Source organism: Urocitellus parryii, chromosome 5, assembly GCF_045843805.1.
Source record: "Urocitellus parryii isolate mUroPar1 chromosome 5, mUroPar1.hap1, whole genome shotgun sequence".
NCBI classification, from domain to species: domain Eukaryota; kingdom Metazoa; phylum Chordata; class Mammalia; order Rodentia; family Sciuridae; genus Urocitellus; species Urocitellus parryii.
In genome coordinates this window covers 62,609,956-62,634,425 of record NC_135535.1, presented here as the reverse complement: position 1 = coordinate 62,634,425, position 24,470 = coordinate 62,609,956, and the positions used below count along the sequence as shown (strand labels likewise).

Below are 24,470 nucleotides of genomic sequence, written 5' to 3'. Positions count from 1 at the left end.
ATTTGCATATTTCCAGCTAATCGAATGATTGCATCTTTAGCTATCATAATAGAAGATTTGACTTGTTCTTTACAAAAACATCACAATGAAACTTTGATAAATATCTGAATAGTTTATTGTTCAAAACAGACTTCTGAACTTAGAAACCACTTTAAAAGGCCATCTTGTCCCTCTCCTTGCTCCAGACAGAACCCCACCCTTCAATCTTTACTCATAGTCTTTGTTGGATGATCATTTCCTGGAGATCTAAAATGCTAGTAGAAGACAAATTATGAATTCTTTTAGTCAAATTCTTAGATGTAGCAAATCTCACTAGCAGGGTTCTGAAGCACTCTTTCCTTGTGCACCTTTGGCCTCTACTGTTTGCAGGTAAGAGACAAACAGTTTTCCTTGTCCTCTTTAAATAGCATATTTGCCCCTTTCCCAGTACTGAGTAATCACAGATCCTTATGGAATTACTGAAATCCTTTAAGCTTTCCCTTCTTTCTCCCTTTTTGGTCATGAATTTTTTTCTCTTGGCTGTAACTCCTGATGAGTTATATCCCATTAATGATGCTGACATACAGGAGCCAGATAAAGTGCTATATAAATGCTAAGTAATCAAAGCCTGGCTTGGCTTTGTGATGCAGGTTATCTCAGGCTACTGTGTTATGGGATCAGGTCTGTTGACATTCAGAATGAAGTTTACCAGCTGCAGACTCCATCCCACCCTATTCCCACAATGGAATATTGTGACTACTGCCAATGCTGGACCAGGAGCCTCTCAAGATATAATATGATATTAGTTGATGGTCTGTTTGTCCTTTAACACACACACATATGGAACATTAAGGTGTACTGCTATATACTAATAGGCTTTTAGAATGTGGCTACTCAGGGAGTTCTGAGCAATTCCCCTTGCTGGGAATTAGGGAGAGAGGGTAGAAAGATATCCAGGGAGAAGAGGGCCTAAGCAACTCCTACAATGGAGTTGGCAAACAATACAAACATTGACTGGATCTGCTCAAAATGTTTTTTAAAAAATGTTTTGATTGCTCAATGACCAACATGTGATTTTTTTCACTGACTTAACTAAATTATTCCACTGTTTTGACATGAGTAACTACGTGTCAAAATAAATAAAGAACACATTTTCAATTCTCAGGGTCATGGTCTATATGACACCAACTCAGCTTTTGAAGAATGAAATCTTCAGTCACTAATCCATTAATCTTCACAATGTCAAAAATCCTATTTGGAGCTGGGTGTGATGGAAAATTCCTGTAATCCCAGCAGCTCATGAGGCTGAGACAGGAGAACACAAGTTCAAAGCCAAGTTCAGCAACTTAGGCCCTAAGCAACTCAGAAAGACCCTATCTCTAATAAAATACAAAAAGTGGGGGTGGGGAAGGGGAGCTGAGGATATGGCTCAGTGGTTATGTGCCCTTGGGTTTAATCCCCAGTACCTCCCCGCAAAATATCATATTTGGAGAGTTGAGGGTATAGCATAGTGACTTGCCTAGCATAAACAAGGCCCTGCATTCAAGCCCCAGAAACCCCCCACAAAAAAAAAAGACTGAAAATTTTTTGGACATTTTGTAGACAACTATGTTTATCTTCTAATTATCTTTCCCACCAAAAATTTCAGAACATTTGGAGAACATTGTGTGTGTGTGTGTGTGTGTGTTTACATTCTAAGACTATAGCTGGAAGAAACTTCAGATTTTATAGATAACTTTCACATTTAATAGAGGAAGAATTGGAGCCAGAGAGAAGATGGCTTATCATAGTATGTCTCACTATTGGACAACAAATGTGGGCTGATAATCCATACCTATTGATTCCTGTGTCATTCAATGTACTTTTCTTTACAGAATACATGCTATATGTGCTAGAGATTAGGTCTAGTTGCCTATAGTTCTTTCAGGAAATAAGGTATCATGTTGCTTGAGGAGCTGGCTAACTGGTATTCTTTCTCAGAAAGAATAGAGAAGATGGTCTAAATTCCACTTTAAATCTACAATTCTCTTAGTTATGAAATAGATATAGTAGTCACTCAGTAGCATTTGGTTTTTATCCATATTTACAATGATGAATATTTGTACACATGCATTTCCAATATCTATATGAGTGTTATTCAACATCTGCATATGTGTTTGAGTGTGTATGGTATAGAGGGGCTAGTATTGATGTTTTCCTCCATGGAAATGTATATTACTTAAATCGTATCATCAGTCTGTCTACTAATATAATGCTCTAGCCTATTATTGGCATATCTTTTGTGAAAAATCAAAAGCTGAACATGGTGGTGCACACTTGTAATCCCAGCTACTCAGGAGGCTGAGGCAGGAGGATTGCAAGTTCACGGCCAGCTTCAACAGCTTAAGAAGCCCCTGTCTCAAAATTAGAAATAAAAAGGGCTGAGAATATAGCTCAGTGGTAAAGCACCTATGTTTAACTCCCAGTACTGGAAAAAGAAGGAGGAGGAGAAAGAAGAGGAGGAGAAGGAGGAAAAAAAGACATGTACATGCAGCTTTAATCTCTCTCTCTCTCTCTCTCTCTCTCTCTCTCTCTCTCTCTCTCTCTCTCTCAAGACTATACAGGCACATACTACCACACATTCACTAGCTCTTTCCTGAATACCTTGGCCATGGCTGGCTAGATGTATTGCTGCTTCAGGCTGGGACCAGTATAGCAACCTGACTTTTCTGTTTGCCTTGTACAGCTGATTATAGATGACTATATCACTCTCATCTGCTGGGACTTTACCTCTTCTAAAGAGTATCCAGAGGAAAAAACTGCTGCTTCTGTTAATGTTTTTATCAGCAATTCCTGTGTGGTCCATCTTATCCTGCCAGATATACAATTCTTCATTTCCTGTCCTCTGTTCCCATGACTCCCTGATACAGAATTTCTGCTCAATCAGCCTCCTCGTACACTGTCTTTATCAACACACACGCTATGCTGCCTATGCTCTAAGCTGCATTGCCCAAGCTAGGACACAAGTTTTTCCCAATTGTCCCCCAGATCTGAGTGACCCTCCCCTCCATGGGGTTGACTACCATGTGTGATTACTCCAGCCTATGTTGCAGCGCCTCATCTTCCCCTGCAATGATGTCCCTCAATTCTCTTGTCTCATAGTATGACCACATGCCTTTCTATCTGGACTCTGAATCTATGCTCCATCTCCTGGTACAGCTGGGATGAGCTCCCCATTTGCAGGGATTCTTATCTCTTGTTTCCTGGTGCTTCCCTCCCCCAGTTCAGGCAATGCCCTGTTCCTGACAGGGTGTTGATTGACAGTCTGGCTGGAGTAGAAGTTCAGCCATAATACTTCTCCTATTTCTTTTCTTAATTAATTTGATGTGTTTGGCATCAGTTCTGCTGCTGGAGGGGTATATTCTAGGAGGCAGAGGAGTGTCGGAGGTCTTGCTCTTTTTCCTTCCCTTCCCAAATAGACTAGTATTTCAAACGTGACAGCTCCCAGCCGATCCTCTGGCTATGGAGCATTAAGTGTTTATTTTCCTGATGTTTTTATTCTAAAGTCTTTGCCAGGGTCATGTTGTTGAAGTCTTCCAAGTGACAGCAGCCCCTGACCCTGCTACTGAATCCAACACATTTTACAGGTACAGCTGTTTTCAGGAAATTATAGAAACCAAAGGCAAAAAATGAGGCCTCAAGAGGTCATCTTGGACATACTTCTGTCTTCAGTCCAGTACCCATCCATTTCTACTCAAGTAAATTAAAAAAATATATATATAGTATTCAAAGTGCTAAACAGGAAAATGGATGTTACACTCTTCCATTCCCATTCCATTATCTAACAGCTCACACAGGATAATATGTTTGAATATGGGATCTAGTCTTTTTTTTTTAATGTCTGTACCTTTCCACTTCTATTGTTCCCAGAAAATTAATGATGGTGAATACAACCTACTGAACACTTTTTAGAAAGTGAATTAGGCTGGGTATGGTGGTGCACACCTGTAATTCCAGCAACCCAGGAGCCTGAGGCAGGAGGATTACAAATTCAAAGTCAGCCTCAGCAACTCAGCAAGGCCCTAAGCAACTTAGTGAGAACCTGTCACAAAAAGCGTGGAGGCTCTGGGGATGTGGCTCAATCATTAAGTACCCTTGAATTCAATCCCTGTATACCCCCCAAAATTAAAAAGTGAACTAGAAGATTGGGAATAATCTAGAGAAAGTATGCCAAGTGGTTATCTGTGATAGGATAATTCAATCTTCAACACAATCTGTATACTTTCTAGGGTTCAGAATGATTTTCAGGTGAATTGAACTATTAACTATGGAGATCCAAAAATATCTTTGGGCTCACTATGTTAAGCAGGTTTCTAATTCTGGGTTAGTCTTACACAGATTTCAGTGTTTTTTGTCTGCCCACATCCTACTTGACAGCTCTTCCTCTAGCTCAGCCTCAGAGAGTGCTGGTACCACTCAATAGCATGCACACATGATAAAGGTGTATATAATGCCAACCAACTAGCTTTAAGCAGGAAGAAAAAGTATATGTTTAATGTATTCACTTGCTACCATATATCTGGATATTTGGAAACCCAATGAAAGACAGATTTTCCTTTGTTAATACACAGACAGTTCTAACATCTTGTAGTTGAGCAGTGTTCATGGGTAAAATTAACTGCATCGTTAACCCTTCTTTTCTTCATTTGGCATGCTGTGGCTGACAGGCCTTCTCCCCACCTGGTGACCCCAAGGCTGGCCCAAATGGCTTAGAGCTGGTTATTAAGAGAGATGCCAATGTCTCAAAAGTGCCAGTGTCAGTCTGGCAAGCAGCCTGACTACAAGACAGCTGCTGTGATTTCCATAAGAGAATAAGAATAATGCAAAATAAAACTGCAGGAAAGAGGCCTCCCCATTCTTGGTGCTGGCAGAGGCTAAAAAAGAGGAACTCATTTGCAGGGAATAGAAGAAATTTGAGTGAACCAATTCAATATATTCTTGTCACATTGGAGAAGACGCTTTCATATCAGCCACCACTGCAAAGGAGCTTTCACATATAAGCTAGTGGAAAGAATGGTGGTTCTTTACTTAGATATGGAAATATATCAAATTGAGTAATCTGTACAATCTACTTAAAATTTTAAATTGTCCAGATCTGTATTCCTGTCTATAATTCAAATTAAGCAATGAATTCTCAAACTCTGTTTCACTTAGTGCCACAGTTGCCACTACACGTAGCTCTGATTTAGCTGGTTTATCTCAACTGAAAGCCACTAGAAAATTGTTTGAGCCAGTTCTCCAATCTTTTTATCCCTTGAATCCTAGTAGGTCTGAAACAGCAACTCAGAATGGGGGAAAAAGAGTAATACAAGCTGAAGATATAGATAAGCCTGAAGCAATCCTGTGTTAGAAGGGAAGAAAATTTCACATTAAACCAAGCTCAGAGTCTTGAAGATATATTGGACTGGAATTCTAACTACACATTTGACATTGTATATTGACATTTGTTATAAGACTATCTTTTACCTAAGGGTGGGTAGAAGAGTCTTGGGACCTCCTTGGGTATTAATCCAAGAGCCAAAAAGGGCTATTTAACATCTATTAACATTTATAAGTGGTGATAGAAGACAAATAAATATTAAGCTCAATTTTGCCTTCTAAAGAAGGTATGTTAGTTAAGGATGAACTGGAATGTCATAATTAATTAACTTCAAAATGTTCAGTGGCTCAAACATAACATAAGGTTATTCCTCCTTCAGGGCAAAGTCCTAAGTAGATGATTCTTTCAGTGGGCAGCTCTCCTCCACATGTGATTCAGGGATTCAGGCTCTTCCCATCTTGTATCCACACTCTCCTGTAGGGCCTCACATCCTGACAGAGAAAAAGACATGGGAGAGGGAGATGGCGACACATCTATTTGTTAAAAACTTTGGACAGGAAATGGCACATACATTCCATTGACTATAACTCAGTCACATTGCTACAACTAACTTCAATGAAAGCTGGGAAATGAAGTCCAAGTGTGAGCTCAGGAAAAGGCTACCAGACTTGGGGAAAGGGCTGCTATAGAGACCAACCTGGGAAGTCCAGTAGAGTACCAGTGGTGAATCACTAGACAGCATAGGATTTTTTTTTTCAAAGGAGGGTCATTACTCCCCACAGGGACTTTTCTGTAGACAATGTATATTGGTGGATGGTGAGGAATAAAATGTGAGGTAGAAAGGAGAAAACTCTGAAAAGACCAGTGGCCATAATCATCTGTCCTACAAAGAAGGTAATGGTTCCTAGAACCTGACTCCTGAAAGAAACCTACCACTTAGAGAAGACTGTCCTTCCTAGTGGAACTTCTGGGTTTTTGTGTAATGAAGATGCACTTGAAAATTTGAGGTCTCAGGGAGTCTGGAAATGGACACAACCCTAAAAATTCCTTTTTGGCTACTGAAAAAAATTCAGTAAGATTTGCCACCAGACACAGAAGTCAATGAAGGCAGAAGAATTGTCTCGCATTGCTACTCTGAATAAGATAAGCATATTTTACATAGGATTTACCCCCAAACTGGATTAATGTTTTTTAAGTGCCTCATTCTGGTAGGATTAGAAGACACATCTGGCAGGGATGAGGTCATCCCAAAGAGAGTTTGACTATTTACAGTAAAAAAAAACACCCACCTCCCTTGATTCTCTTGTGGTGGAGAGCAAACAGCTTCGCAAGACTAGTCACGGAAGGTAAAGCTTCCCGCCACTCTATTCCCCCTGCTACCTATATTCCGGGCCTCTGTTTCGCTATTAAAAATAAAAGGGCGCCTCTATTCTCCCCCAGATGTCCCATTCTGCAGCGACATTCACTACTTTATTCCTGTCTGTGTGCAATGAACATTTTCCTGTTCTTCCAGCTTCACTGGAGTTTTATTTTAAGCACCCTCCCCTGCCCCATTTCTTGAGACCAGCTGGAATGCATGTTGGAAAAACTAAACCGGGAGATGGGGGAAGGTCCATCAAATTCCAAAATAAAGTCCAGCCAAGGCTTTCCTAAGTCAATGAAAAGGATTTGGCCAAGGAATAATCCGTTAACGCAGACACTTCAGGGTTGAAGTTGCTCCTCTCTTCAGCACTGCCATAGCGGAGAAAGACAGCCCTCCTCCTCGGTAAATGCCTTTTGGTTTGTGCAGCTCCGAGGGTTACACGCTGCAAAGTGTGGTCTTTTGCGGCTGGAGGGAGTCGGTGATCCCTTAGTTCACTCCGGGGTTCCTTCTCGCTGCCTACGCGAAGCAGGGTGCCCAGACGTCCGCGCCCAGGCGACAAGCTTGATTTGCCGGGCCGCGGGGGTTCCCTGCCGCCGGCCCACATCGCGGCCTAAGCTCCCACGCCGGCTGGAGAGGGGGCCGCGCCTCTTGAAAATCAGCCGTGGGGGGCGGTGGGTGTCCCAAGCGCGGCTGCGGGAAAGCGCCTCCCCGCCGCCTCGAATGCCTCCACTTGCAGGACTCCTGGGCAGGACCGGGAGGAGAGGCTGAGCGAATGCCCAGTCCTAGCGAGGCGCCAACACACACAAGTTTCTCTAGGAATGTTCGAAAACACAAGTTTTTTCCCCGATTGAGTTTTCTTTTCTTTTCTTTTTTTCCTTTTAAAGTATTCCCTTCAAAAAAACAAAGACGTGGGCAGGCAGGCGTCACCGGGTCTAGGACCTGAGGTTCACCACTGATGTAGATTTCGTTTGATTCAAGTTGAGCAAACAAGGGGCTCCCGGTCCTAGGCTAGGAGCGTGGGCACTGTGGTCTCTGGACTGTGCCAACCTTCTGGGGCGCGCTCCGACACAGACACACTCTCCGTGCTGCCCGAAGCTCGAGGAAGGTTCCCAGGAGGCACTGGACGCGGGATCCCTGAGGGCCCGGACAGAAAAAAAGCCCTCCGCACCGCCTCCCGCATCCCTCCAAGTCGCCGGCCACCAAGCGCCGGCCCTACGCGTGCGGCTGCGACTGGGGCAGTGGGCAGGGAAGGAAAGGGGCAAGCCTTGGCGCGCAGTTCCTGGGGTTCCCGCCACCTGATTTTGGCTGTCAGCTTTGGGGGGCAGAATACAAACCCGCTCAGGAATTAGCAAAGCAATGTCCCTGAGATCTTTAGAGAGCCCTGGGAGAGAGAAAAATTAAAGGACGTGACTAATCTCTACAGTAAGAGGTGGAGCGAGATTATGACCCCCCCTGGCTTTTCCGCTGAGGCGCTCTCAGAACGTTCCAGCTCGGTCCAGGAGGGCATGAAAAAGCACCTTTTCAGTTTTAAGCAGGAGAGAATTCTCCCCGCAGCTTTTGATGCCTGAAGCTGAAGTGGCAAATAAAATGCTGAAGAAATGGTGTTAGAGATGCCGAGAGGGGTTTCCTCACGGTCCTAGGTGTTTATAATGAAGGTAGATGTTGAAGTTATTGCAGATGAGTTCCCTGTAGGAACAGCGTGGACCTCATTCTCCAGGCTCCACTGTGTGGGGGCGAATCACAGCCTCAGGGCTCTCCCTGAGGGTGGGAGTAAGGGGACAATATTCCAGTGCTCTTTAAAACATACAACATAATCTTTAAAGAATTCAGACTCTTCTCATCTTTTGATTATTTGAATAATTTAGGACAAGGCAAATTCTAATTTTTGTAGAGACTCATCATTGCTGGAAAGGAAAAAGAAAAGGGAAAATCTAATACTAAAGCAATATATTCAGAGGGGAATGGATCTTCTGTGAATTTTTTTTTTCCAGATGTAAAAGAACAAAATCTGAGGCATCAGTTTCTGGAAGGATATTGTTTTGTTGTAATAAAAGGTGTAGAGTTATTAAAATGCATACATGTATATATATTCATATATATGCATATATGAGTGTATATGGATATATATATATATATATATATATATATATATATCCAGAACAAGAATCAGAACAAGGATATTCTACTCCTGTTGATCAAAAACACACTTCTTGGCCGGAAATAATACAGTATTGGGGCTCCAATTTTTCTTCCAGTATGAGGAAAGCTGGGTAGAACTGAATATGCACTTGCAGAGTAGTTGGGCTTTACCCTACACAGTCTTCAGGTGAAAATTCCACTTGATAAGGCAGATTCAGCTCTGTATTCCAAGCACACTAGGCAGAACCTAAGAAGGGAGCCCTGAGAAACCAGCATGGGGACTAAAGGGGTATTTCTAGACCTGGCACAGAGCCCAGTTCTCTAAAGGCTGTATCCAGAGGGCCACTCCCCATCACCCCATGGAGGGAACAGACATCTTTGGTAGAGAGAGTGTTAGTTAAGTTTTCTTTTTCCCAAGATGAATCGCATTTTAGGAAACTTTTTTCAAAGGTAGGATTGAGCTTTGAAAAATAGTGAGTCTGATTCTCTTAACTGGCAATGTTCAGGAGAAATCCACTATTTATGATCCTGTTTAGAACACAAAATATTCTGAAGATAAAACTTAATGTAGGACACTTGCAGACCTGCAGTGCACCAAGTTTAGAAGTAGATTTGAAACATGTCCAAGCATATGCGGATATTGTCTTAGTGGGCTTCCATGTAAGACATGGCCATGTTATTTTTATGTGCATTATATGCAGCAAATAGCAATGAACACACAGCTGCACAGAAATTAATACTAAGATTAATTTTCTTTCCTCCTTTACCATTATGCCAGCTTTATATGTCTTTTTGCAGGGTTTCTCTCCCTTTTAGCCCCTAGTACTTTCCACCCACCTATCATCCTCCTCCACTCCCATTTTTTTTGAGTCAGGAATTCACTCAATTTTCAAAGAAATCTTTGTAGATATATGCTTATTTTTATACCACTTCTCTATTTGAAGACTGGGCATAAAGAAAAGAAAATAGGAGTTTATTTATTTCCCCATTTGAAAGTTGCTTTTCCCATAGGGACCAGAGAACCATGAGGGAGAAGAGAGGGAAACCTGGGGTTTTGGTCCTGGCAGTTGATGCTACCAACAGAAATTGACGGTCTGTAGATAAGCTTAGGTACAGGGACCTAGCTACCAACCCTTCCATTCTGTTTACACATAGAACCCATGAATGCCCAGGCAGTTCGGTAAGACAGAGAAGCCACCCACACAATAGAGCTAGCTCCCAGGGATCCCACTGGATTCTGATCTACCCCACAAATAAATATACCCACCTGTGTACTCAGCTATAGGTGCCCATAGAGTGCACACAAGTGCGTCAATCAGGATATCGGGTGTGAGTGTGCCTGCCTCTCTTGATTTGCTCTGCTGCAGAGAGAGGAGCTGGCTCTTCCCAATGCGGGCACTCATCCTGCTGTCTTCCCGGGTCGGCCATTTATTGTCCTGTGTGAAAGCGACTTTCGCCAAGCTTAAGCTTGGTGGGCATTAGTGAAATAAAATAGTAAATAATTGCCACATGTTTAAAAGAATCAGTATATTAAAATAAACTACAGAACTCTCCGAGTCTTGGGAACAACCCAGAGAGAAAGAAAAAGGAGTTAGATGTTGGAGTTCCCGGCGGAGCCAGGCTGCGGGGTTGGTGGATGACTCCTCCGGCTGAGCAGAATCCCTAAATGGGTTCTGGGAATGACCCACATCACCAAATCCGTGGAAGAAAATTATTCTGAAAGAATAGTATCAACGCTAATGTTCTGCCAGGCTTGGCGATATGGTAAGTAGTTTGCAGATGCAAAATTCCACTAGTTGATGCTTGAGAAAAAAAAAATAGATCTGAGAACTGTATGCTGCGAAGTTGCTCCTGGATAACTTCAGACCTGTTGTCTTCGTTACCCCTTAAAAATAAAAAGAAAGAAAGAAAAACTCTGCAGTTGCACATGCCTAAATACCTTTTCTGCTTAATAAGTAACTGCATCAGAAAAAGCACCAGTGAAGTTGGATTAATAAAGACGTCTGGGCCAAACACATATCTTTACCCTCGAACTATAGGTTCACCAAACCCCACCACCATCTCAGCATGGGTGTAAAAACAATTTAAGGCTTTGAATTTTTAAAATTAAACATGGCTATGTTTTCACAAAGGAAACTTTCAAAAAGAAAAAAAATAAGTTTTAATTATCCAATTATATGGTTATAGGTATCTGAGGGTGCCTATATTATGTTAATATTTATCTGATGTTAAACCTTAATGCTTAACAAAGCATATATTACATATACTTGTGTAGAAATTATGGATCTATGATAGATGAAAAAGAAATAAATTTGCATTACTTCTTTGTAGGGAAATTCATTTATAAGCCTCTTATAAGAGGGTTATAAGTGCTTTAAATCACAAGTACAGATTATAGCAGAAAAGGATTTTCCTAAGGCTTTGGAGTAGGAGAGGATTTACACAAGGTTCTCTCCCTCTATGTCATGAGAACTGCATGTAAGTGAAATTTTTTTGCTTACAGTGGCTCAGCCTAGGGAAAGAAGATTGTATCTGGAGAAAGCAAGCAGGAGTTGGTGGATCCACAGGGTCTTTTCCAAGCTTACATCTTAACTGTTTCCTTTCCTTTCAAGCTCACTCATCGGCCTGTGCCAACCAGCACCTCTGATTTGATGATCCACACAGTACACACCCATTACAAAACATGTTTCCCAGCACACACACTGTCCCAAAACCAGAACTCAACAATCATGATCCTCAAAAGTGCTAAAGATAACCAAGCACAAGGAGCCTGGGATATCCTGTATGATTTGGAAGATACTTCCTTTTATCTGAGTTAAATTTTCTCTGATTGTGTCAGTGAGTGTAGGAGTCTTTGGGAAAAGGGGGAAATGGATGACTCATTCTCCTTTCTAGTTCTTTGGATTCTGTTAGCTTTGCTTCAAGTACAAGGAAACATCACAGCAAGGAGGGTGGGAGGGAGGGAAGTGCCTCTAAATTTCCTAAAAGAGAGACCTCTGGATGGAAGGGAAGAGGCAGTGAAAGAGGCCCCCACATCAAGAATATCAGAATGATAGTTTCCCTCCTTTCACTAAAACTACACTAAATTATATATGTTTTAGGAAGATTTAATTAATCACCCTCAGCAGGAATCTTGTCCCAGTCACCAGACATACAAGGTTTATTCTACCTTTTTGCTACACGAATCCAACAAAGGTTGGCCATTTTAGCAGAAAGGGGGTACCTTCCCCCTCTAGTTGAACCCTGAGTCTCTTCTCCCCTCTTTCAGAGAGGGGAGAATTAAGTTATCTTTCTTTTCATGAGGCATCTTTTGAAGGCCCTTAATTTACTGTGTTATGTTCAATGATTTTCAGATTAAAATGTGGTTTTGCTGCCATTGTTTAAGGTGTCTTGTCATAGGGACAGTTAGGCTGTGATCCATTTAGAGAATAATTTTCCCTTTTCCTCACAATGACATGCACCTCTACCATCTGCCTCTTAAGGTCCCACCAATCTCCATTTTCCACATCATGGTAGCATTTAGAGGATCCTTTGTCTCATTATAGGCAAAATGCCCAAATCTTCAACTATATCTTTTGTATTTATTCATTCTTTGGGACAGATTAAACAGTTCACCTTCATCCAGAAGAATGTAGTATTGGGGTCCACAACTCCTCTCTGCTCTAAGAAAAATGTTATTTTTCATATCTTATTTTAAAGTAATTGCAAATCTTTTATTTTCCTTTAAAGTGTCTAGTCTGCCTCCCTTCCAGAAGCCCCAAACCTAAACTTTTAAAAATGGAGGAAATGATTGAAAGTGATAAATACCTTTTCCAGGCATTCAGTTTGTTGGTTTTCTGACCAAAAGGGGCCTTTGTTAGGTCTCTGCAAGGACGCCAAATCCAGCCCCCAGCAAACACTCCTCCACCTCTTCTCCAACCCCCCTTAGCTCCCTTGTCTAACTTGAAAATGAACTTGGACTTCCCTCTCAGACAGGCCCTAAAACCAGGAGAGATTTTATTTGTCTGTTTCTGAAGGGCTTCCTAAAAGGGGGAGGTTTTTGTGGGGAGGGGTTGGGGGAGAAGAGCCCTTTCCTGTAGCAGAGGACTGAGTAGGAGGCTCCTGGGAGGCCAGAAGGGGGAGGAGATACTTTGTTAATTTCTTAACTCTGCTGTTTATTCCCTAAATTTCTTTTGTTAAAGTGGAGGGACAAGTGACAGACTGAGATGCTGCCTGCCCCAAAAGAAAAGGGAGTGGGAGGAGCAAGGATTAGAAAAGGGCCAGGGAAAGAGTCTAGTGGATGAGGAGGGCTGGGGAGGGGGCTTTGTAGTGAGCTTGGTGGGACTAGGAGGACAGAAATTGGAAGAAAGAGGTCTGGGGTTGAGAATTCTAGAGACCAGTGGAGGCGGCTTCTTGACAGTTCCCCATTGAAAGGGCCACCTGACATCCCCTGACCAAACCCAGTACACCACCAGGCAGAATCTACAATTCAGGACAGGCTGGAGGAGAATCCAGGAAAAAGACTGTTGATTTCCTAAAGCTGGATCTTTGCATGGATCCCTGCAGAACCTCAGAGGAAAAGATTGGGATCCCCCCCACCCCAAACCCAGGCCACCTAGGCAGCAGAAAGGAGTGGATTTCCCTAATGTCCAAAAGAAGGAAGTGAGTAGGGCTGGAGGAGGGCATGTTTGGCTTTGGGAAATGGAAAACTCTTAAACAAAATGATGCTTCAGTCACCTTGGATCCTATCTCCCCTCAAGCTGGGGGCCTATCGAAGGAGATGCCAGGATGGCAGTGCTGTCCAGAAGGTGAGTTCCCAGGTCGGAAGAGAGGCCTAATGACCCTTCTCTGAGTCCAGGCTGTGAGGACTGAGAGATCAAAGACTGAGCAGGTTCTAGAGGGATCCAGGAACCTGCACTTGGCTCAACATTCTGGAAAGAGGAGGGGAAGGGGATAGACATGGCCCAAGAACACCAAATCACTTTTCCTTCCATCCTCACCAACATCCCTTTTTGCATCCCAACAAGAATTTTCTCAGACTGTGTGGGAGGGTTCCCCACTCAGACACACTCATGGATGCTCCCTCATAGGCCTTTTAGGAACCCCTAAGACCCTTCCTGTAATTTCAAAACCCCTTTCTTGCCTGGACAGCTATGTCCTCTCCCCTCTACTAATCTCTTCCATCCTGCAGCCAGGACTCTGGACAGGAAAGGGCCCCCCAAACTCTGTCAGTCCTACAAGGCCCCAACTCTAGGCCTAAATCCAGACCCCATGGTGGTGAAGCTCTTTGTTCTCCTACAGCCTCAACCCACCCCCCTCCTTTTTTTTTAAACTGGAATTTCTCCCATAAAAGTGGGGGCAGGAGCTTCAGAACTTCAAGTGTTCCCCGCACCTTGGGAAATATGGTAGAAACAGAAAAGGAAGGCAGGGAGGGAAATCAATTGATGCCGAATTTCCAGAGGAGGAAGTTTGGGCATCAAATAAGACACACACACCAATCTCATTTCTTTCATCCTTCTCCCTAGCCTAGAATTCAAGCTACACCCAGCCCTCAAGTGTGTGCATCAGTCTTGACCTTTCCTGCTGAAATTGCTGCCAAGTTTCATCTCTGACTTTGCATTTGTCGCAGTGGGCCAGGAATTCAATCGTCCAACTTCATAAAGACACAGATAGCTGCCTCTTCATTTTTCTAGTATTTTTCTGAGACATGTCTTCATAAGTAAAGGGTAGGATCAGCATGTAAATCAAGTATGCATACAGACAGATAAGCAGGCAAGCAGAAATCTTTATTTATAAAGATTTATAAAGAGAATTTAGGTAGAGAGCTGGGTATCTCCATGAGCACATGTGAACTGTGTCCATAAGGGCATGTGCTGAAATAGCTCCTGTATATATCCCCAAATTCACAGACACTGAGTGCCTGTGTACATGAGCAAAGAGCAAGCCCTGGAGCCTGAGTATGAGGAGTGTGTGTCACATGCACGCGCATGCACACACACACACACACACACACACAAAATCAGTGAAAAGGCACATTGAACTTATCCATTATATAGTGGGTCGGTTGTACCTAGCTGAGAACTTGTTCACCAGAGAAAGCTGAGGGCTGAGTGGCTACTGCTGATATCCCTTTGAAAAGGCAGCCTAAAGCAGAGCCAGGACTTCCTGATGAGACTGAGGGGCCATTTTCCATTTTCCTTTAATATATTTAACGGCTCGATCTTTCTCCCAATACCAGTGGCTCAGCTAGAGACCAGGAAGCCACATTCCTTCTCATTTCTCTTGGTTTTTCTCTAAACCTCATCCATAGTCAAGCCCTACCTCCCCATCCACGAAGCCGGCAGACGGCGGGTCTAGGTGAGGGGTGAGCATTGTAGCGGAAGGTTTCAGCGCCCGCCTTTGTAGGGCGGCATAGCTTCGGAGATGTAATTACTACGTTTCCAGTGGTGCATATTCTCCTGGAGTGTTTAATTTGATTTTATTTGTGTCTCAGCGAGATCCACATTTGGCGGGGAGGGGAAAGAAGCGACCCCAGGCTTAAAGTTAATTAACCAGCAACGTTTTACTTTACACCGCCCGCCGTCAGGCTCTCCATCCGACTCTCCCTCCCGGGTCTGGCGCGTCCTAGTCGTGGTGCCTGCGTCGGCAGGCGCGGAAAGTCTTGGGGAACCAAATGAAAGGGGTTGGGGTGTCGGTCAGAGCATGCCTGATAGACGTCCCCAGCCGCTTTTGGTGCCCTTAGCCGCGAACTTTCCACTCCAGCCCTCTCCCGCGCCCGCCCCCATGTTGAAGGGTGGGGGTGGGAGTACATATGCATCTGGTCTTCTTGAGAAAGGCGTCTTGGGTTTCCTTGCTTTCTTCTTGCCGCTAAATTTTGGCCGCACAATGCCCCTAATAAATGAAACTGTAAAATTCCCGGGTTAATTAAACCTATATCTCATTGCAATAGGAATAGTTAATGCCCTTATATAAACCTGGAAAAGAACATACTATTAATTTTATTTATTGCTGGGCCGCCCTGTACTCAGACCTTTCCCGCCGTTCTGGCCCTTACTCCTTTGGGTCCTTCTGGCATCACACTGGACCAGAGAGAGTCCAAGGAAAGGGGCCGAAGCTCCAAGTCCTTTGTTTCTCCTGGCGGCCCTACAGAACCAGTCCACTCCTCCTGGATTCTCCAAGTGGATAACTTCACACTGTAGCTAGTGCCTCTGCACCTCCGCTACCACCCACAGGCTGAAAAACAGCATATCTCACTATTCTCCCACCTCCCACTAACCAGGTCTTAGGCTAGGGGCCCAAAGTCTCAGGACTCAGTCTAGTCTTGGCCAACCTGAGTTTGCTTTCCTTGTTTTTACCTTGACCTTGGACTCCAGCGGGAGAGTAGCTAGTTTCTCAGCTAAACACCTTTCCGGCAAGATCCCATCTTCCCCTGGCTTATTTTCCTCCCACCATCATTGCCCTCAACACATACCCAACCAGGCCTACTTGTGTTTCCAACCTCTTTCTATTGTACTTTTCCACCTACTGCCCTAATCCAGCCTGCTTTCTGAATTCTCAATGACCCTTCTGGATGAAGACTATGGTGATAAGAATTAACTCACCAATGCATGGGCAGCTCTCAACCATCAAATACCACCTTCCCCTCAAGGGAAGAGGGAGGCGGCTGTGGGGGTCGCAGCTTAAATCTGCAGACCTGGCTATTTACTGTCTAACTTGAGGGTTTGAGGGGTCCAGTAGGTTCGGTTTGGCAGGGATCTGATGCTTGGCGACTGCTTATACAAACAAGAGCACCCAGCATTTAAAGTCTGTGGCAGAGGCAAGAAAGAGGGAGACACGGAGACATTTCAGCCCCTCTCCCCCATTCCCTCCCCCCTCTGTTTATTACCTCTTCTCCTCAGGGAGGCCCTGTGCTGAAAAAGAACTTGGCTCAATTCCGCGCAGAGATGCCCCCCGCAAAGGGGTGACTCTATTGAGGCTCCAGACAAGTCAGAGGGCTATGAAGAAAGAAGGGGGGCTTTTGAGAAATCAGTAAGTTGATGTTAGTTTTTCTTTGAAATAGGAGACAGTTTAGGACATAAAAATACTTCACACTATAGGAGTGACCCCGAGAAAACTGTGGGAGCTACAGCGAGGTGTTCAACTGGGGACTGCGTGGAACTGGGCTCTGTCTGGCCTTCACCTTCCAGGATCAGCCAGGCAGCTAAGGATGCCTGGGTACTGTAGGACTGAGGTCGGACCTCCAGTGTCCCCCAGAGTTGTACCTGGGAGTGGTCTCTTCAAGGGGCAGCGCCAATTTTTCCCCATTTTGCACACGTTCTTTAGTACATTTACACAGGCAGGAGCGCTCTCATAGCATCCAATACTTTTTGCCTTCATAGACCGAATTCTGCCTCCCTAATTCTTTAAAAAAAAAAAAAAATCTCATTCAGAGGCTTTTATTTCTATTGCATGTTGAAGTATCAGTCTATTCTCTGCCCCATTTCCCTCCTTTTATTCTTTATCTATTTCTCGCTGAGAGTATTCCATCTCTGCACGCTCGTCCAACCCCTATGATGAAGTCTGTGTTTGGGGGCTACCACATTTCCCCAACCCTCTCCACTACCAGCAAAGAGAAAAAAGGGTCCTTCCCTGACTGGCGCTTTGGAGTAAGTGACTGAAGGTCCAAAATAGAAACACAATCATCATCAAAGGCTTGCTGCCCGGCGTCTTCGGTTCTTTCCAGCCGCGAGCTGGAGCGAAGCCTGCCACAGCCGAGCACTCCATCCTGTTTTCTAGTTTCTTCATTTATTACTATTTTTAAAAATCCATTTTCGCCCCACTCTTAGCTCCAAGCCTTAATATAAGGACTTGGCAGTCAAAGCGACTGGCTTGGAGGTAGGGGTCTGTCTAGCTGCTGCACATCCAGAGCCTCGGGGGAGGTGCCCAGAGACAGCGCTTTCCTCCCCTGGCCCCTTTGCGTCGGCCAAATTCAGCGGCCCCCTCCTCCCTCTCCCGTTCAGGGCCTGCCAGGGGGGCGTCACCCTGTCCCTTTAAATCTCTCAACTCCCTCCTCCTTTTCCCCTCCTGAGAACCAATCAGCAAAAACCTCGTTTCTTCTCGCCCCGCCCCACCTCGAGGGGAGGGAACCCCTGGAGACTCAGCCAGAGCGTCACGTGCGCCGACCGCCGTCACGTGGGAGCGGGAGGAGTGCTGAGGGGAGGTGGGAGGGAAGCCGGTGGATTTCTTAATGAAGTGTTTCCCGCATGCGTAGAGGGATTGTGTGGAGGGAGGTGGAAGCACCAGGAGGAGGAGGGGTGGGGTGGAGAGGGGAGGGAGGAGGGATGGGGGAGGGAAATAGGGAGCGAGGTGTCTCCCTAGCTCGCTGCCTCTGGCAAGTGGAGTTTTTAAAAAGCTCGAGCAGATCATGTCATGACGACTTCGCTGCTCCTGCATCCACGCTGGCCGGAGAGCCTTATGTACGTCTATGAGGACAGCGCGGCGGAGAGCGGCAGCGGCGGCGGCGGCGGGGGAGGTGGTGGTGCGGGAGGAACGGGGGGCGGCTGCAGCGGAGCCAGCCCCGGCAAAGCCCCAAGCATGGACGGTCTGGGCAGCAGCTGCCCGGCCAGCCACTGCCGCGACCTGCTTCCGCACCCGGTGTTGGGCCGCCCGCCTGCTCCTCTGGGAGCCCCTCAGGGCGCCGTCTACACGGACATCCCGGCCCCGGAGGCGGCGCGCCAGTGCGCCCCGCCGCCGGCGCCCCCCACTTCGTCCAGCGCCACCTTGGGCTACGGTTACCCATTCGGGGGCAGCTATTACGGTTGCCGCCTGTCGCACAACGTGAACCTGCAGCAGAAGCCTTGCGCCTACCACCCGGGCGATAAGTATCCAGAGCCGTCGGGCTCCCTGCCCGGAGACGACCTGTCCTCCAGGGCCAAGGAGTTCGCCTTCTACCCCAGTTTCGCCAGCTCCTACCAGGCGATGCCCGGCTACCTGGACGTGTCGGTGGTGCCTGGGATCAGCGGGCACCCGGAGCCGCGTCACGACGCGCTCATCCCGGTCGAAGGCTACCAGCACTGGGCTCTCTCCAATGGCTGGGACAGTCAGGTGTACTGCTCCAAGGAGCAGTCGCAGTCCGCCCACCTCTGGAAGTCTCCCTTCCCAGGTAAGGAAGGGGCCCGAGAGCCGCCGCCGCCGCCGCCGCCGGGGACCCCTCCCGCCCTGCCTGCCCCGGGGCTCCGCGCCCCAGCCACCCCCGCCGTCTGGCCCCGGCGCGCCGGCTCGGCTGGGCTGTCGATGGAGCCGGCCGGGCGAGCTGAGCTGAGGAATGCGCTGGGGAGAAATCTGCTCCGACACGTTCCCCGGAGCTGCCGGGTCGAGAGTGAAGCAATCACAGGCGCCGAGCGCCCGGCCACGGGCTCCGGCTCGGGTCAGGAGCTCACCTCCTCCTCCCCCTTCCCGCTCCAGCCTCACGCAAAGCTACTGTACCTTAAACCCGCTGGCTGGTCAGAATGGGGGTGGAATGGGCCTCCATTGCCTTGAAATCTAGGACAAAACTCTCAACCCACTGAATAATTGCAGGAGGGGATAAGAGCCCTCTCTTTGCCTGGATTTTCAGAATCATTCAGGCAGTAGTGCTTTTTAAAAAATAGCAATCTAATTTGCCAGATGCTGTAGAACTGTAATTTTTTTCTTGATTTATTTAAAAAATTCATCCACAGATACTCAGATTGTTAAGGGTCTCGAAGAGCTAAAATTCGAGAGGAACAAGAGAGAAGAGGGATGCAAGCCCTATTAAATTTTCTTTGGCACTCTGGTATGCTGAGCTCAAACCCCATGAAACCGCTTCCACATCTCCCAAATGTGGTCAAAAAAGAGTTAGGTGTTGGTGCCCCAGACAGAGAAAGAGGGGCTGTGGATGCAGGGTGGAGTAAGAAGACCTGTGAGGATCTGGGGTCCAGGCCATTGCCTGGGGACCCCTGAATCTTGCATAGCTGTGTATGTGAGAGGACAATTTACTAATGACCTATTCTTTTTCCAACGGATACTATCTCTGAATAGGAAAGGTTTCTATAACTCCCACCCTTCCCCAGAGGAGAAAGACCAATCCCAGATTTCCCAAAACCATATCAGTAGTTTTGGATTCCATTTCCTTGAGAAATAAGGATTCTCTGGGGTCTAGAGAAGCCAGCATTTGAGTCTGCTGTCCCTGTAAGCAGAGCTCAGTGAAAGAAGGTCCTTCCTTCTGATGTGATGCATTCAAAGGTCTTTGGGGGACCAGAGCAGCCCCAGATCTCTCCCTATAATGCCTAAAAGGCCCCCTTAGCTACACGTGCTGGGGCTAGGGATATTTTCATTGGAAAGCATAGACCTGAAGACCTCCTAAGGGTGGGCCTAAAATTCCTCTGTATCCGGGTTGGGATTGGGAAGAGAGGTAGATGGTGAAGAATCACTGAATGATGTTAGAGAGTAGCAGACAATGTTCTGTAACCATTATGAAATTTACTAACACTCCTTATACCAGGGTGGGACCAACACAAGTCACCCCATTTCTGACTATCAGAATTAAGTATGATATAATTTTAGTACATGGTATCATGCATCACCTACTCTTTATTGGTTGTAAGAACTAAATGTTACATGATTTTTTATTAACTGCCTAATGTGGAATATTTCTAGAAGATAGGCAGTTTACATGTAGGTATACTATAATGTATTATAGAGAGGTTGCCCTTTAATTCTCTATTTGACCAAAACAGAAAGTTCCTTAGAAAATGAGGGTCCAGTGTGAATTTCTGGAGCAGTGGACCCCATGGACCATGCAACGGGACCAGTAGGCAAGAGAGCAGGTGCCCAGCAGGCCCACTGTGGGTGGGAGCACCCAGGCCTACAGCAGTGGACAATGTGTTTAGAGTCATGAGGTAGAAGAGAAAGAGCTACTCTAATATCCATGATTTGCATGTGAATCCTGGTGGAGGTAAAGGATTGGAGTGAAGCTCAGGAATATCTTTGATCAAAATAAACATCTCAAAGGCTCTGGGGGGGGAAATCTGCTAAAAATAAACACTTTTCTATCACAGCCTCCTAGAGAAAAATATCTTTGAAATAAAAAAAAATACAGCCCAATTGAGGTTTAATACATTCGCAAATTATAGCATGGAAATGGATATAAAACCCAGTGTGCCTCTGAAATAGGATTGGGATGGTGTACCTCAGTGAATGCAGAGGTCTGGGCGAGAGTCAGATGAAAAAGAAATTATCTTCAGACACTCTCCATCTTTCTACCCACACAGATCTTTTAGAAGTAGTGAGATTTCCAGATAACTCTGTCTATGCAATTGTGGTTTGTTCGGCAACATCTAGGCATAAACACCACTGTCTCTCTTCAGTGCCTCTGGCTCTGAGAAACCTCATCTATGGCAGTCTGGGCTGGTGTGGGAGATGGAGGCAATTGTTCAGAAAGATCCAGATAATTAGGGAGATGTGTTGTGGCTTCTTCCTTCTTCCAATTATACAGACCCTAGCTTCATTGCTCTTTTTTTTTTTTTTTTTTTTTTGGTCTTATGATGAGTGTAGACACCGTTTCCTTTTTCTTTTTCTTTTTTTTTTTTTTTGTGGGTTTTTTTTTTTTTAACTGAGAGAGACAAAATCCAGGATAGAATTCAAGAGGGAGGGAGAGAGAAAAAGAAAGAGAGATGGGGTTAAGGGGGAGAGAAAGAAACATTGATGACTTGGACCATATTAGAAATCCCTGCTGACAAGCCTTTGGATTTGGGTTGAGAAGAGCAGCTAGCTGGATTTCTAGTTGGACAACATAGTCTTCAGAGCCCAGAGCCTGCTTTTGGGAATGAGTAATAAAGGGTGGGTTGGCTGTGAGAACCTGTACATGGAAGCCCCTTGGGCTCCAAGAAAAAGCTAAGGCTAAGCAATGATCTAATTTTCATTCACTCCTCAAAGGTGTTGACTAGGTTGAGAGGTATGAAGTGATTGGTGTATGAGATCCGGAGGGAGTCTAGGGAGGGAGTAGTTGTGAAATTAATAGCCAAGTCCCCACTTACTTTAGCCAGTGTAGACACAGCTCAAGGTCTCATCTACCAGATGTTTCCACATCTGTAGATCCTACTTCCTTTCCAAAAGGCCACAGACAATGAAAGGGGGGGGGGCTTCTTTGAAAAGTCAAGACTGGAGCGATTTCCTAAAGAAGCCAGACAGCCTGCACTCTGGCTGAAATTGAAAAATGAAAATCTTGGTCAAATCAATTAGTGTCATCCTATGGAGAAAATAACCAGTTTAGACTAGTTGTTTGCTTTTTAAACTGATTTTTTTTTTAGGGTTTTGTAGATTAAACCTCACTAGAAATTTAGAGTTGGACTTTAGATAGTCAAAATTAGGTAAGTAATTGTAAGAGTTCACAGAAAGTGAAGCAAAAAAAAAAAAAAAAAAAAACAGGGACAATTATTTGGTTAATTCAGAAAGTAAAATCTATCTTTGCTCTCCAGGAAAAATTTTTAAAAAGGGGTGTTTTAAAGCTGAGTTATACTACATGGCCTATTTTCATTTTAAAACATATGATGTTATTATATTAAGAGTCCAAAGAATCTGAATTTAAAAATTTGATTCTGACGTTTAAATTATTTTATCCTCTCTGAGTCTCAGGTTCCTGATCTGGTTAAATGTATTTAACAAAATAAACCTGAGGAAATGTTCTGAGGATTTAAAAACAAAAGCAAAAACAGAAAACTCATTGTATCACTACTTACCCTGTTCATTTTTTTTCTTGTCCCTGAATCATCAATTTCTCAACTCATGGTCATATCTAAAAACAAACTGAGAACTAAGAATTTTTTAAAAATTATCTTGTACCTAAAAACCATTTTTTAACTTAAAGGATCTTATCTGTTAAAATGAAGTTATTTTGTTTTTCAGATTTAAAAAATGGCTTTATTTGTACAGAGACAGAGAAAAATGAAAAGCTGCACAGTTTTCCTGAGAAATTGTCACCATGAAGACAGCCAATGCAGGCTATTGGAACTCCCTCACCCCTGTTTTCTTACTGGGCATTTTATTTTCCCCTACATTTGATTGTGAACTCTTCTTTCCCCAGCATGTATAGATAAGCATCCCTGGGAGAGTGCAGACCCAATGGGAGTAAGTGCAGGGAAGGTGTTTTGTGTGGGTGGGGTATGAAGAATCATTTCAGGAGGAATTTTGTATCTTCACTCTGAACTCCAAAGGATAGTGTGAATGAAGAGGAAACTTCAAATATTTCAGTCTCCCTCATTGGCTTCTACCTGATGAAGTATAATACTTATGAGGAAAAAATTGAGAGTTGAGTTATTCAGTTAATCTTCCTCATTCCCCACTTCCCTGTGAAAGTGTTTCTGTGACCTTTACTGCCAGGGGTGAGGGTAGAGTGGAAGACAGGGATATAAGTCACATATTGTTTTCAGTTCCTGTGAAATTCTCAGAGCCCAAAGAAACTGAAGTGGTTTTGATTGGAATGACAAGGTTAGGATTAGGATTAGGACTCTCATGGAATGTAGTTAGTTTGTTTCAGCCTTAAAAGAATGGAACAATGAAGAGGTTGGGACCAAATTTGCTCTGTTTGGGTGGGACCTGAGTGTGGACCCCCACTAACTGATTCCCAATGCCTTGAGACAGGACTTCTCACCTTGGTTGCTGTTAGGTGGCTTACAACATTGAGCCCCAGTTTTAGAGTAATTGGTCCCCAAACAGGCTGGCTTCCCCTGGACATCCTTCCTCTCCTGACATTTTATGTTAGTACCTCAGATTTCTATTGTAAGGCCAGTGCCCAAACCCATTTGGTTGTCTGTGCTCACTGAAGCCGAGAACACACATACAACAGAACTCCTTCCTCTGATGATGGGGCAGAGTATAGACTGATAGGCACCCAATGAGCCAACTGTAGGAAAGTATTTTTTTTAAATACCCGGGATCCAAAAGGCATGGCAGCTCCTTAGAGGTTCCCCTCTAAAGGCTCAAGGTTCCTAATAAGGAGAGCTATGCAGAGCCATTTTGGAGCCTGAGGCAAAATGAAAAATCAGTAATACTGATCCTGTATTTATTTTTTAAATTGATATTTCTGGTTATCGTGCTTTTTTGCATTCATTTTGATTATTTTAAACATTGCATTAAAATATTATCTTAATCACTGACTTTTTGGCGCCTCTTCCCCTGAAATTTGTACCAGAGGCCAGAACCCCAGTGGTTTCACTCTATTCCTGTCTTTGTTAATAGCAAAGGTGCAAAGGATTACTTAGGCAGAGCAATCCTCGGGCCCTCTTTGAGTCCCTGCCCAAACCCCATGCTTCAGCAGTGTCACAGCCTTGCTTGCGGCCTCTAGCCAGATCCAGCCGCTTGCCTCACTTCCTCCCGCCCGCCTTCTCTTTCCCCTCAGATGTGGTTCCCCTACAGCCCGAAGTGAGCAGCTACCGGCGCGGGCGCAAGAAACGTGTGCCCTATACTAAGGTGCAGCTAAAGGAGCTAGAGAAGGAGTATGCGGCTAGCAAGTTCATCACCAAAGAGAAGCGCCGGCGCATCTCTGCTACCACGAACCTCTCCGAGCGCCAGGTCACCATCTGGTTCCAGAACCGCCGGGTGAAAGAGAAGAAGGTGGTCAGCAAATCGAAAGCGCCTCATCTCCACTCCACCTGA

The 24,470-nt window shown here is 44.9% G+C and overlaps 1 protein-coding gene across 1 annotated transcript; it reads left to right on the top strand.

The window, feature by feature from the left end:
- The first annotated feature begins 18,227 nt into the window (after nt 1–18,227).
- Hoxc13 (homeobox C13) lies at nt 18,228–24,470 on the top strand. The gene is made up of 2 exons (XM_026398834.1): nt 18,228–18,960; nt 24,214–24,470. The coding sequence occupies exons 1-2, from the start codon at nt 18,228–18,230 to the stop codon at nt 24,468–24,470; spliced, it is 990 nt and encodes a 329-aa protein (XP_026254619.1).

Bases quoted from the DNA above. Each gene is read 5' to 3' on its own strand.
- Hoxc13 (XM_026398834.1), top strand. From the start codon at position 18,228: ATGACGACTTCGCTGCTCCTGCATCCACGCTGGCCGGAGAGCCTTATG. The intron at 18,961-24,213 runs GTAAGGAAGGGG...CTTTCCCCTCAG, and splicing joins CTGGAAGTCTCCCTTCCCAG to ATGTGGTTCCCCTACAGCCC.